The 15,094-nt window shown below is 40.5% G+C and overlaps 1 protein-coding gene across 1 annotated transcript in view; it reads right to left on the reverse strand.

Moving 5' to 3' along the window:
- LOC126834505 (DNA N6-methyl adenine demethylase-like) overlaps positions 1 to 15,094 on the reverse strand; it is a 36,340-nt gene that overhangs the window by 20,739 nt on the left and 507 nt on the right. The window contains exon 2 of the mRNA XM_050566468.1: positions 12,100 to 13,441. Coding sequence (XP_050422425.1) covers positions 12,100 to 13,386 — 1,287 coding nt within the window. The 5' untranslated portion in view covers positions 13,387 to 13,441. The remainder of the gene's footprint in view (positions 1 to 12,099; positions 13,442 to 15,094) is intronic.

Genomic DNA, 15,094 nt, shown 5'->3' on the forward strand with positions numbered 1-15,094 from the left:
ACGGTTTTCGGGTGCAGTGCAGATAAGAGAAGACTTCGGTGCCCGTTCTGTTATCATACGGCACTGTCTAAACGGAAGAACGGAGTCGACTATTTAAGTCTCCACGAAGTATAATGCTTATCGCGCGGGGAAGCATTCCTCAATGACGGAAACCAACTCTTATAATATTGTTGTACGGACGCAACACAATATAATTCTGTACTTGGGCCGGTCTCGTGTGGTGTACGATAAACGTTCTAGCGGAATTATTTGGCCTAAACAAATCAGATTGGCCTTAATAGACAACCTAAATACAGATTTTGACGGTGGCCCGGGTATCCCCGGTCGAACTAGCGGTTACACTTTCGGTTTGTTGCTATAATTTATTTTTTTGCGGATGAATCACGTCGTCAACGCTGATATAATATTAAAATGTAATTTAAGCGAGCGGTCGCCGTGTGATTGGAAACGAGGATTAAGAGGGTGTCGTTGTGATACTCGGCCATCGTATTATATATACATATATATATATATATCATAGTACATTTATCGATCCTGTTGCCCCGCTAGTTTCTTTCTGCCCCCCCCCTCTTCCGTTCCACGGCCTACAATACATTATCATTATTATTATTATTATCGTATCCAACGGCTTTACCCCGCTCTCACCCTGAATACCCGTCACAACATACACAGCTTATAATATATATATATACATATATATGATACAGTTTCGCGTGCGTCGTCACCGCTAACGAACTCTAATTGAACCGCCTGCAACGTTCCCAGGTTCCCGCCATCAGATCTTATTTGATGATGATTTTTTTTTTATTGCTTTCATAAATCCGTGCGACAGACAACGCGTTGAAAATAATAATAATTTATTATAATAAAAAAATAAAAATAAATATCTAATCCTCCGAGAGTTTTCGGTCTCGGTTTATTAAAAAAATCCGAGCAGTTATCCGAGTGCGATTAATCATAAGTGCCCAAAAGCCTGTTGTTACTATTCCTACTTGGAACCGCCGCCAAGTGCCAAAAACACAATCGTTAATAAAATCGAGTTAAGTGCACAATGTGCGCTGTATAGGTACTTATATAGTGTGTATGTATGGCAACATATCTGAATACAATATTGGTTATCTTGATCGACAAGCAACAGCGATGCGACCCCTCGGCTTCTCAAGGGTCCTCATATGCAAATTCGGTTTTCGCACAAGTATTGTTCAAGCAGATATCAGAGTCCCCTCCTCCTCTAATATCTACCTTTTAACGAAACATAATATAATCCTCTCAAATATTTAAAAGCCTCTAAAAATGTGTAACAAATTTTGAAAAATAGCTTGAAAGTAAAGTTTTCCAGAGCGTTATCAATTTTTAAAATTTAAATAGAGACATTTAAATTTAATTAACTTTTTAAAATAAGAATAACTTGTTGGACATTTTGACTAGTCGAAAATTAATTTTGAATAATTACTTTTAAAGTTATTAGAGTTCAAAATTAAGAATGGGGAGTAGATAGAGGTTGAGTAATAAGCGTATATAAAAATAATACTACGTTCCACCTTTCCTTCCTTCCTAAAATTAAAATTCTAATGACTTTGAAAGTAATTATTTAAAACTAGTTGTCAACCATGCAAAATTTGCAGAAAATTATTCTTACTTAAGAAAGTTAATTAAATATATACTCTAATAAAGGTAAATCTTTGGAAGATGTATAATATTGTACAATAACATGAATAAAAATTGTTTCAAGAAGTAGAACTACGATCACCTGATATATTAATACAATTTTCGCACAATTTTACATTGTACCCAAAACTCAAAAACGCTTTTCGCTGGATAAAATTAAACTAAAATTATCCTGTAATTTTTTTTTTTAATACTACACACATATTTGTGTTACCATATGCAATAAAATAACGTTTGTATTGAGCTTTGCACTCCCAGAGGCAACTTTGTCGGTTCCTTTAATAGTGTCGATAAAATTTTAAGTACACATATTATACTGTTTACAGCAACCAATTTATTTGGGACTTGGCTACTTAGACGTGGGCAAAACTTGACGAGGATTTCCTTTTTTTGTGTCAACGATATTATTCTGGTATGTAAAACGAGAAACCGCCTAACATTTGATCCGATAGTGTGTGTGTGTTAGGAGAAATCACAAGTGTGGTCCGGGTTTGCATAATGTATCCTTAGGTCTGGCGTTATGGTGTGTGTATGCATATGTACCTTAATGGTTTAATGATCTCCCGGCCGATACGGCGGCGGTAAGGGATACTAAAAAAAAAAAAAAAACCGTACAGTTTGGCGGCATTGACGATGCAATACACAATGTATTATATATATATAAAGATAGTATATGTTGTATTTTGATATTATACATGTCGGAAATCCGACAACGTGGCGGGCGCGCGCGACGGCGGCGGTGTTAAGTTACGGGGCGGCAAATACACACGTTATAGGAAAAGTTGTTGCGAGTGCGTGCGACTGGCTGTTGTTGGTTAAAGAGACATTTCGAAAAAAAGGATCGACAACATGGCCGCCACAGTCGACAGCTGTTCTTACGCACACCGCCCTTTTGTATGTGTGTGTGTGTGTGTGTGTGTTTGTGCATTATATACATACCCTGCTGGCCAGGGCTGCTCAGACGTGTGCAAATTCGTCGGACGACACCACCGAAAAGGCAACAAATATAAGCAACCGAAAAAATTGAAAAAAAAAAACAATAATCGAGCGCTGCTCTTTAAACGCGGGTAATAAATTGATATCTATTTTATGGGATATATACTCGGGCGATCCGCATGGTCTGACTTCGACATACGGAATTGGCGCGGGTTCACCGGTGGTCTGTTCAACCCTTTTCTTGTGCCGCCGTCGAAGAAGACATTGTTGTCATCACCAAAAACGGGGTCGGCGCCTCGGTACCTACCTATATCGCGTAAAGGGTGCAACGGTTAGTCTATAAGGATGTTTTCGAGAAACGAATGACCCATTTTAGACACCCTTGGGCGCGGATCCCTATGGGCGACAGCTGCTGCCGTTTGCGCCCGACCGACCGGCGATATTGCCTAACCCCCCAACACCACCACCGCCACCACCACCTCAATAACCGGCACTGATATTTCACCGTGTGTTACTGCTGCTACTGCTGCTCCGCCGTTGTTGTTGTTACCGTGGTCGGCCGTATGTATTTTTAAAAGCGATGCCAACTCGTATAGAGGTAAAAAAAAAAAAAAATTTGCCGACAAACGTTATAACGTCTTGGGGATTTCTCCCCTCTCCCCCCTCTGCGTCAATCGTTTATATACGCTGTTGGCCGTTTCTTGAGCACGTGGTCACCGCCGGAGGGGAATGTATAACCTTGCGCAAGGCCGCGGGTGTATACCGAAATGAATACGTCAAGACGCACCACGGTCGAAGGGACGAGTCTTCTTTTTATTATTATTATATATATATATATATATATCTTTTTTTTTAATTAGGGTTTGCGGTGGCCGAGCAATCCCTTTTGGGGACTCTGCGAGGGTTAAACGAGGGGCGGAGCGGTCGACCACGCGACCGCGGCTCACGTGTGTTATTACTGTGTATAAACTACTGCGTAGACGTCGCGGGGGTGGTCAGAGACCTTTGAACGGTATACGGATCGTCGCTTCCGCAACAACAAGGCGGTTTATAATACCTATGTATACAATAATAATAATAACGTACACTGTACAGACACGCACCGTCGTCTAGTCACATGTATTTTCCTTGACCCCATACCCACGACCCGGCGTCTGCTACTGTAGATTATATTATATTTTACTTGACCGGGTCGTCGGCCCGCGCTGATCTTCTATTTTGTAAACACACGGTACGGAATCGCCTATACCCTTTTTGTACGCGCTACAATTACTGACAATTTAATTGGCAAATGCCCGCCTTAAACGTCAAAATATTGTATTATCGAGGTTTTTCCATTGCAGGGCGATTCATTAAGGAAAATATAATAATTACATCGCCTCGTCGTCCAAAATTTATTATAATCGATCGATTAGTTTGTATGTTTAAATATATGTGTTTTAATTTGTGTATAATGTTATTTAATGTAGTTTGTATACAGTTCACAACCACAACAACAGAAGCAGCAGCTGTCATATCCGTCATATACGTCTATCCGGTATTGTAATGTACGTATCGACAACGGTCATTCGGCACAACAACAGAAGGATAAATAATTATTATCATTAATTACAGTCACAGGGCGATGATTGGGCGCCATTAAAATTATCGATCGTTCAAACCACCCCCACAGTCTCTCTTCGTCGGTTTTATCCGACCACTATATTATAACGGAAATCCAAAGGTTTTTTCATACTATTTTGTTTTTCAATTCACAAAAAAAAAAAAATTCAGTTGTTCCACCGTTAAGTATCAAACAACAATTTTCTCCTCAGAAATTATAAGCAAAAAAAAAATTATTACTATAAATTGTTTCTATTTATTTGACACGATTCGAACCCCAATTTGAATTCGGCTAGTAAAAAATACATAGAATTTAATTTCTCAGAAACAACGACCAAAGATTTGTTTTTTTTAAATTACGTTATGTGTGTTTTATCCGCATTTTCGTCGATAACGCATCGTCTGTTTAAACACTAATAAGTTACAACAATAATATGCAATGTAAGCCAAACAACTTAAAGCGATAAGCTCTCGCACAAACCACCTGGGTCCTTCTGCAGTAAATCGAGTCTCGTTGCACAATTGTAATGAAATACAATAAAATTTAAAATAAAAAAGAATTAAATTCACACCTGGTTCATTCCAACCAATATTATAATACATACATACTAGTTATAACAGCTAATATTATAGGCGGTTATTACGAAAATGCATCATAACACAACGCGTGCTGTACAATAACAATAGAATTATACATACTAGCACACCTGGATCAGTACACACATGCCCACAGCATAAGCATTGGAGTTTAATACAATTTTTATGCGATGATAAAAACTATAAAAAACCATAACGCCGAATATATTTTATTATTAAGTCCCAGAGTGACAGTTCATTATCAACCTATTTTATATAGATAGATAATAATCTATCTATATTTAAGCTATAATTTTTGTAGATATTTAAAAACTGGATTTATTTTTCTTCTTTTTCCGTCACAACTTTTACTCTTGCATCCAAAAAACTACCCTTACGAGCCTGAATTAGGAAAATGTTCAATTGAATAACTTCATAAAATACAGTAGATAACTTTTTTTATTCGAACAATTTGTTATTAATGTGAAGTGTTATTCGAATTCGATCAACAAATATAATGAGAAAATGTTTTTTTTTTTAACCGTTTGGTCATAAATAGTTCAAAACATTTTTACTGTAATTGAAAAATGTAAATATATATTTTTTTGTGCTGTACTTCAAGTATATATATATATTTTATTTTTAATAACTCTCCGCGAGCAATAATACATACACATAATATATATATATACCGATTAGGTTATATTAAAATTGGAAATAAGGACGCTCGTTAAGTACATAACAATTTAAAACGGCCCGTTTGATTTACGCGCTTACCCATAAAAAAAAACCAAAAACAATATATTACACTTCTGTTGAACGTATTAAAAAAAAAACCTTTAGTATTATTGCAACCACACAAATACCTTTATATACATATTAATAATAAAACACTCATAACTGGCACGGGCGTAGGAGTTTGTTTTGATTGTAAATTTATGAGCTTTACACGATTAGGTATAAATTCGCCGATAGTGTGTTCACTGTTCATATTTATGTAACATGCCGTACAGTGTGCATTTATATACTAATACGTATATTATGCTAATATTCTTTATAGGTCAGAAGAGCGGCGTAAACATAGACACGCAGATATAGTACCCGCGTTGCAATAACATAATTTAATAATTTGTTTGGTGCATGAAAATTAAAAAAATCAATCGATCCGAAAGAGAAAATGAAATCCCTGTACAATACTATTGTTGCCAATGATAATGAAAATAGCTTCCCCGGTGGGAATTCTCGCCGTTTTTATGATATATATATATATATACATATATATGTACTATGTACAGTTGGATACCATTGGCGCAACTAAAGGGGGGGGGGTTAGGGAAGTTCAGACCCTTGAACAACTATTAATGTTTCCTTTGAATTTCGGTAAAAATTAAAAATATTATTTGGGGGGACTATGCCTGATTGATTGATGACAATTTTTGAATGCCTGAAAGAGTTAAGAAAGTTTAAAGCTTGAACTTCCTTACCACCCCCCCCCCCCTTAGTATCACCGATGTAGGATGCCAAATATGATAACACGACGTCCAACCCACAACATTGATTGGTCCCACGGCCAAGACTCGAGAAAAAATAGAATATACCTGTCATAGGTTTTTTATCTTAATACGTATTTTCAATAAAAGACATTTAAAGGCCTTTGTACTCGTGTGATAAATACTACGAAGGCAAGCTAAAAAATAATGACAAATATTGCTCGAATTACAAGCGTTTAAATGGTGAGATCAATCACCAACGTAGTAGTGCGGGTAAGCGCTAAACGCCGGCAGTAGTTGGCGGAGATAAAAGTAATTTTACCTCAACCCTACTTATACGTACAAGTTACATTTTTTTGATTCGAAAATTAGTTATTCGACATTTGAAACTTTTATCGACAACTGACGCGGCTTCAATGCGAAATTCAAAAACCAGATAATGGTGTTTTTTTTTAACACTGTACTTTTCTATGTTCGTGACAATTAAACCAATGTTGTTTGTAAAAAAAAAAAAAACACAACTAAACTATATTTTAAAAAAGCAAAAAAAATTTCTCAGGAGAATTATAATTGCAGTATAAATAAATCCTCGTGAGACATTCCGGACATGCATCATGTGTATATTTATTATATACATTTTGCGGCCGTTTTATTATAACGTGTGTTTATGTAGGTACATAGTATACACAAGTCTATAGCGAGGATTTAACGTTCGTATGACGCGCACGATCGTTGTGCGTTTATGGGATTTATAATCTTTGTCACCCCAAACGAGGGGCGAAGCGGTACGGGGCGCGGGGTTTATTTTTATTTCGTTTTAGGTGCAATGGCGGCTTCGTTTCACCCTATAACATTGACCTTCAACGGCGGCGGTGCGCAACGTTGCCGCCGTGTGCCACCATAGGACCCGATGAATATATATATATATATGCATTTATCTTGCGCTCGTACCGTATACACAGTACTATATTATATTATACATACATCCCTAAAACAACCGGTGCGGTGCGCTAAATCCGATCGGCGTTTTCGTGATAGTAGATATAATATTTATAAACATTGTAAATATTTTTATTGTAGTTATATCGGTAATTTTTTTGGTTTTTGCAAAAGGCTTCCCGGCGCAGACGACCTGACCGGAAGCGATGTCTCGTGTTCTCGCCGGTGCGGAAGTGCGGTCTCCTTGGCGTATTACCGTCGAGAGCTGTTTAAATGGTGTGTGTGTGTGCGTGTGTGACGTCATACGTCGTAAAGGGGTTTCCTCCCCATGCCCCATGCACTCTGTACACCCGACCGAACCCACGTGCACGGCCATATATATGCATTTATGAGTAGGTATTACAACCTGCACTACACTTATATGTTACACAGCGTGTACACACACACACACACACATGATCTCAATCGCTTCCGCGACCGCGAGAATTTTTCGCCAAATCGTCGACACCGGTTTCCTATTCAAAATCATTGCCGAAAGCCCTACGAATCGGCAGGACACTGTCCGGCGACCGCTCGACGTTGAAATAATTTAGCTAGCAATAATTTTGCGGCGTCGGTGCGACTGGATTTTTGAAACTTTGACTATGGCGATCGCCCAGTGTTTAGTAAGCAGACCGCACATGGTATGATATGAACATTTTTAATTATAAATCATACTGTTATGTCGGCTGTCGGGAGAATTTATAAGTTTTCGCTTGCGTTCGTATAATGGCGAACGAACCGCCTACTCGCGTTATTACTAAAGTACGCATACAGACCACGTGCGCTCTATGGTCATGCTAATTTTTGGACGATTAAACGCGCGCGCGGAGAGCACACCAAGCACAACCGACTAATACCATAGTTTGGGGTGTCGCTATATAATATATCCATATCGAATTATCGCAGCGAGACCAAACAAAAAAAAAAAAGAAAAATGGCCGACAACGTCGTTTAGACATTATGTATGGAAGAGCGAAAAAAAATCGATAACGGTAGCGTCCAATGCCCATTACAGATGAATCCCTCCGTCGAACGATTTTAGTTTACATAATGTACACTGCAAAGTCTCTCTTGGCTCGATCGCCACATTGAAAATTGGAACCCGGAATAGTACCTATATACATGCGCTAGTCTATAATATTATAGCTTAGTAACTATGATGTTTAGGTAAGTACGAATCGTACTTGTCAGCTACTGATAATATTACTTTTATAGGTTTTCGTGTAGGGATGCAAATAATTCGACAAACTCATTGTCCCTGCGGTTGATGGTGTTCTGCGAGGCTCTGGCACGCGGTCAGAGGGAGCTAAGATACGAATCTGTTTTACGAGTACAGCCTTTATACGTGTACATATTATATACTCTGGGTATAATAAATGAATCGCATATTATATACTAAACTGCTAAATGACGGAATCGCTGTGATTCTCCTTTTTTTTTTGTGTGCGTCCAGCGAGATACCTATTTTTCGTGCACACCTTCGCCCAGCGTGAGACCAACCACCAGTGGTTTTTCGATGGGAACAAAACACTTAACGCAAGACCATCATATAGTGACCGCCATAACCCCTGCGCCAGTTTCTAGGAAAACAATCGTCGCTTTTTGAGAAAAAGCAAAATATTCGAAAAAAAATAATTGTGAGGTACAGCTGTGTACTAAAAGAACAGCTCGCCATACTATACTATACGAGCGTTTTGTAATAAACCGCAAACAACGGCGATTGGTGTTTAAAACATTTTTTTTTTTTTAGTTTGAATCTCAAAAGCCGCTAGTCACGTGATGAATACCTTCTCAGCTTCGAAGCTAAAACCAATACCGTTTCTTTTCCGGATGGTACATCTCTCTGCACGATTCTAATCTATCATACGCCGCATTTGTATTTTTTCTTTGGTCTGTCTCTACGCATTGGTTGGGATACGTTGTAGGCGTGAGATGTGATAAGTACATTTTTTCCAGTAGAAATTCGAGACTTTGGCTTTCAACGTTTGTACACTATGTGTGGAAGACGATTTATAGGTGTATTTAATTTCTATATATATGTCATCGATATTATTTAGCGGGGGTCGAAAAACTGTACTTAAACGGTGAAAAAAACTCATTTCGGTTGTCAATGAATCGGTATTTTTTACTTAAATACTAAAGCCTCTTTCGGGTGCAGTCTGGATTTCGGTATACGGATACCTATACTGGTGGCAATATAGCTAAGCACGAGGCGTTTGCCGGGGTTAAGCTCCACGGCATACGGACTGCGCGCATTATATATATATTTTAATAGAAATGTACGTCTACAAATATATGCGACGGAGATGGGGGGGTGGTGTGAGGGGAGGGAGTGAAATGCACGAACAAGGGGTCCGCCGCCGCCGACTACCTGAAAGAGGGGAGGCGGCGCGAGTCGGCCCGGCGGTTTTCGTCCCGAACCTTTGACAACCGCACTTGCCGCGGCCGGCCATGAGGTGCGACGGCCGCTCACGCAAACGACCGCGACAAGACGCGGCTCTCGCGCGTTCAAGGGATGCGTCGATGAGTCATCGCGAGTACACGCGCGCGACGCGACGCCATTACGGCCGCTTCTCCGCTATCGATCCGTGCGCACTATACCGCTGCGGCAAGTTCACTTCGCCCCCCGTCCCCCCTACCGCCACTTCCGAAAATTCTTCGCCGTCCCGCCTATATAGCAGTACACGAGGTACCACAGTGTACGGCCACGCTGCCATCGTCCGACACGCGGCATTTTTCTCTCACTCTCGCATCCCTCCTCGGCCTTCATCCCTCACCGCCCCAGACACTTTCACTGCCAACGCACCACGTACAAGCAATATAAACGGATTCGTGATGCGTCGTAGCAGTTTTTCGAATTTTAGCCGTTGCCTGTTTCTCGGTTCTTGAATGTTCTTTATGTATTAGTTTTTACTTTTTTCGTTAAAATAAATTAAGTTGCCAATCATTTTATTCACAAATAAAATATATTTTATTAGTTGCCGATAAACACATTATCTATTACGATTAGAAATTTAATTAACGATTAAAATTTAATTTAATTTCTACCGAACTCTACTTGAAACATGCACTTTTTCTAAAGAACTAACGAAAAAATACTTCTATAAAAAATAAACTATTAAGGTTTATCCAAATAATTGTGAAATGAGCGATTTTCAAAAAAGTTACTAGAAAATTAACGTTTATAACTAAATTTTGTTCATCGAAAATCGACTATGATAAAATATAATTCGATTTTTATATGAATGTATTCTAAATCTAAAACATGCCAGATTACAGCAAAGTGAGTGTCCCCAGACATAAAAAAGAATTTGCAAAACACTAAAGAGATATGCATGAAAAAATGAACACTCTAGCTTGAAAAAACGCTCATCTATTTTTTGTATGTATTCCTCTTTCAAAAGCGATGTTTTCTCAGTAAACCTCTCCTATTCTCTGAGAAATCCAAAATTGTATACTATACAATGACTCATAAGAAAACATGTTGGGCCTCACTAAAAAAAAAATCTGGTTTCATGGTTTTCATGGACTTTTTGGAAAATTAAAACTTCAACCCTCAATTATGTCAAACGCGAATGTGCTCCTGTAAAACCGTGATAAAGTTTGAAATTGTTGAAGTTTGAAATACTTTTAAAAACCTTAATATTATAAAGCCGATTACGTACAGAGGACAGCTGTACATTTTACATTATGATAACTTTGATTTGCACCGTTGAACACGATTGCGACCTAAATCCGTAAGAGATAAATAACTATAAGCGTACCCTAACACGTATTATTCGTTATCATTAAAAAGCGGCAATTTAATTGTATTATATGTATATTATTTTAATTAAGTATTCGTGTAGCGATTGTGGTTTGGCGCAAAAACAATGAAAACAACGCATAATTTTTTTTTTGAAATGTTTAATTTTGGTTGACGTAAAACGCGAACGTCCGGTGAGAACGGAATGAGTTTTTAGTGTGATTTACATAAAAATAATTAAATATTTCAAAAGTGTCCCGGCCCCAATGTCGTCGGATAAATAACACAATAATATTTATACATATTATATTGTATTTGACGGTCCGCATCCCGGTCATAACATAAGTATAGACAATACAACAGGGTTAGTCGACCGAGACCTGTGTCTTACTCGAGGAGACCTTTCCTAGAAAAAGAGGAAGAGCATAATATGTTCGAGATTTCGGGACATCTGTTGTGCATTTACGATATAGTGACCTATAATAATATACACCGTTGCGCCCACGACAAGTGTACTAATCACTGTTCGTTTGTCTTTGGCCGGGGTTAAGACGGTTGTCGTGCCGTGGGACCGGCATGGGGTAACTGTACAACACTCCATAGCAATGTACAATATAATATAATGTAAACGGCATAATATAGCAGGGCCCGCAGGTGCCACCGGCGTAAATGTGTGTCAAGGGGAAGGTCCCGTTGACGAATCATCAACACAACAACATTGTATGCGTGTACCCACACAAATACCGTTCACCCTAAAGAGGGGTTGAAACGTTTTAAACTTTCGCGGTCGCGTTTACACGCTGACAGTCACAATATTATTGTGTTTTTGGGGTGTGTATGTGTGTGTGGGCGACTGTGGCAGGAAGTAAACAAAGCGCGCGTTAACGTGTTGCACTCGGTTGGCGTGACCCGCACAGTGTCTCGACCGAATTATAATGAAACCGCTTTAATGTGAATTTGAATAGCTATCGCCGAAATTCGCGAGTTCCCATTGTGTATGCTATTGAAATTGTTTTATCTAAGTAACTCGCTTATCTTGTACAAACGCGGTCTAATGCGTGTGTGATATTGTCGTTTTATCGTAACGGTTCCCACGCTTACCTTTTTGTCGGTGAGCTTCTCGCATCTCCTCATCTTGCATATCTGATGGCTTTTGTCGTTCCGGCAAGGCGCGCAATCGCCACAGTTGTCCTTCCGCTGACAGCCAATGCACTCGCCGCAGCGTTTCCGCTTTTTCTTGGTCTGCTTGTCCAGTCCGTTGGAGCCGTTCTCGCAATGGTCCGAGTCCATCATGGACCCGTTGCCGCCGGACATTGCCGAAATGTTGTGTTGCACAAGCGGCGACTTGAATCCGGCGGTGCTGCTGATGGCCGCCACTTGGCCCGAGCTCTCCACGCTCGAGCTGCCCACGCCGTCGCTTTCCACCGAGCTGTCCATGCTGGACGCCCGAACTTTTCTCCGTTCTTTTTTCCGCGACTCCTGCAGGCCCCGCGGCGACAGCGTGTCTTCCATCTTTACCGAGTCGATGAACGTGCCACCGGAGTTCTGGTACACGTGACTGGGGATCTGAGCGGACACGATGGCCACGGGTTCGGTCTTGACCACGGTCAGCAGGGTGGCCTGGTTAGACTGGTGGTGCGGGGCTCCCATAAAGTTGCCCTGGATGATCGTACTCTGGTGATGGTTTTGCGGCGAAAACGCAATTGCCGGCGGTGGAGGCGGCGGGTATTGTGGACTCTGGAACAGATGGATGGTGCCGGCTCTCTCGTCGTGAAACTGTTGTTGGATGCCCGGCACCAACGTGGGATACCCTCGGGGCGTAGCCGCGGTCACGTTGACCGTAGACAGCGTGTGGAAGCTGGGCAATCCCGGCGACTGGTTCGGCGACACGGCCGCCGGCGTCAAGGTCGTCAGCGACACGGTTTCCGGGTGCTGCTGTTGCTGTTGTTCGGTCTGAAAGTTGAACTGAGACTGGAAAGACGGCAGTTTGCTGCCGGCCGGCGACGGAGGATAGTCGAACGACCCTTTGGACATGGAGTCTTGCGAATTGCTGCCGTCCAACTTGCTCTCCCACGGTCTGTACGACTGCGGTTGCGGTATGATCATGGTGGTCGGGTACAGGTCGGGACGGTGTAGCGCGTCCGGGTTGTAATCCCAGTGCATGTCCATTATGCGGCCGGTGGTCGGATCGTAGCCGTCGCCGGGACCCAACCGAGCGCCCAGACCCTCTGCCAGTTCCACCGCCGAAAACGAACTGAACGGCGGCAGACCGGGAGCTGGGCCAGGGGTCTTGGATTCCGGCACGGTGGATGACGGGGTGGCAGGTTGTGTTGGCGGGTATCCCGCCTGACCGTATGAGGCCATAGCCTCCCCGCCACCCTCGCTCATACTAGCCGATGTCGCAGCCAGCGTCACGTGCCCATTTCGTCTCTTCTAACTTTCACTGTAAACAAAACAAAGGTTTTAAAATAAAAATAAAAACAGTCATAACCCTTAAAAAATGTACGACATCAAAGTGATGAGAACCAAAATAGGGTATAATAGTAATTTTTACAATATTTTACAGTAGAGCAGAATAAAAATTATATTTTCAGTGTATATTATGTTCATTAGTTTCTTCGATCACTCTCGAAAACGAATGAGAACAATAAAACAAACGCGGATAGAAAAAGTCATTGACAAACAAAATCCGAATCCAAAAAAACGCAGTTATATTTTAATAATTCCAGCACATGTTGAGCAAAATATGGGTTTATTGGGCTTATGTACAACTAATAAACGAGTCAAGCTTTTAAACAAACCGGATAATAATCCTTTACCAACTTTGTTTGATAGTCTATGTTTTATGTTTTATGTTTTTCTCGTTGAATTAATTAATTCCAAAATATTAACACCATTAATTCTAACCATCAATTGAGCAAAATTAAAAACTTTCTACCAAATAGAATTGTCATTCTAATTGGGGAAATTACTATTGAGCTGATATATAAGTGAAAACTACAGTTCGGCCGTATTCGTCGACAAATAATTATTGTAAATGGCAAACCAACCCTACAACACACGGCAAAATAAAGGCAAGTGAATGGTACCCCAACAATTTTTCACTTTCTTCTAACGTTTATGTTAGCGTTTTCCGCTCAACCGAAATTTTCCATGAAAATAACAAGCTCAACGCATGTTCTAGTCGTGGACTTAGGGGGCACTCAAATACACCCTTCATCGAGTCCAGAGAATAGATTTGTGTTTATACCAATTCAGCCAGTCCTGTCTCCTCGATTTCCCTGACCGGCCTGTCTCTGATTTTTTAATATTGTTTTAAACGTCTTACGCCCGTCACACTCTTGTCGGTTACTGTCTATGAAAGATTTCAGTTTCCTGCAAATTCTGCGACGCGTTCAACTAAAAAAAAACCACTACTTCGGTCTATGCTCTCGCCCAAAGCCCAAACACATTATAATAGAAAATAATAATCATACAGTAATCTGCAGCAGGCGCGCATAACGCTACAACGGCGGCGGCGGCGTCGACGGTTAATCAGGAAGGATGTTTTTATTGTTGAATAAAAACACTTTATTTAATAAAACGACACACATACATACATGTATAGCATAATAATAATATAGGACCACAGCTGCCGCTGTTGATCTGAAAGTCTAGTGCACAGTATAGCGTGTGGTTGTTGTTTTTTCAGACTACACGCGCGTTAGATTAATTTATTAAATCACGGTAACGTTACGAACCAGTCCAATACAATATTTTATTATAATAATATATTATAACATATTCTTACGTTCTTATATTACATCATGACAACCGTCGCGGTTTAAATTGTCGCCGCAAACGTCTGTGCTGTATTATATTCGACCGGCAAAGGCCATAAGGCGGCGACTAAAGCACGTTGTTTTCACAGGTCCGAGTATACAAACGAAAAACGGTTAAGGGTTTGTTTGTAAACACACACAAAATGGGTCAGAGTACGAAAGCACTTCCGAGTTCCGGCGTTGCGCTTTCGCTTTCCGGGGGTGTCGTCGGATCAGCCTTTGAGGGGTCGGACCTTCCGCCACCGCCTCCATTGGTAAACTAGAAAGTGAAAATT

This window comes from Adelges cooleyi, unplaced genomic scaffold (genome assembly GCF_023614345.1).
Source record: "Adelges cooleyi isolate 19-005CV unplaced genomic scaffold, UGA_ACOO_1.1 ACOO_flye_CR_arks_rails_tigmint_CR_PRNA_21, whole genome shotgun sequence".
In the NCBI taxonomy this organism is placed as follows: Eukaryota; Metazoa; Arthropoda; class Insecta; order Hemiptera; family Adelgidae; genus Adelges; species Adelges cooleyi.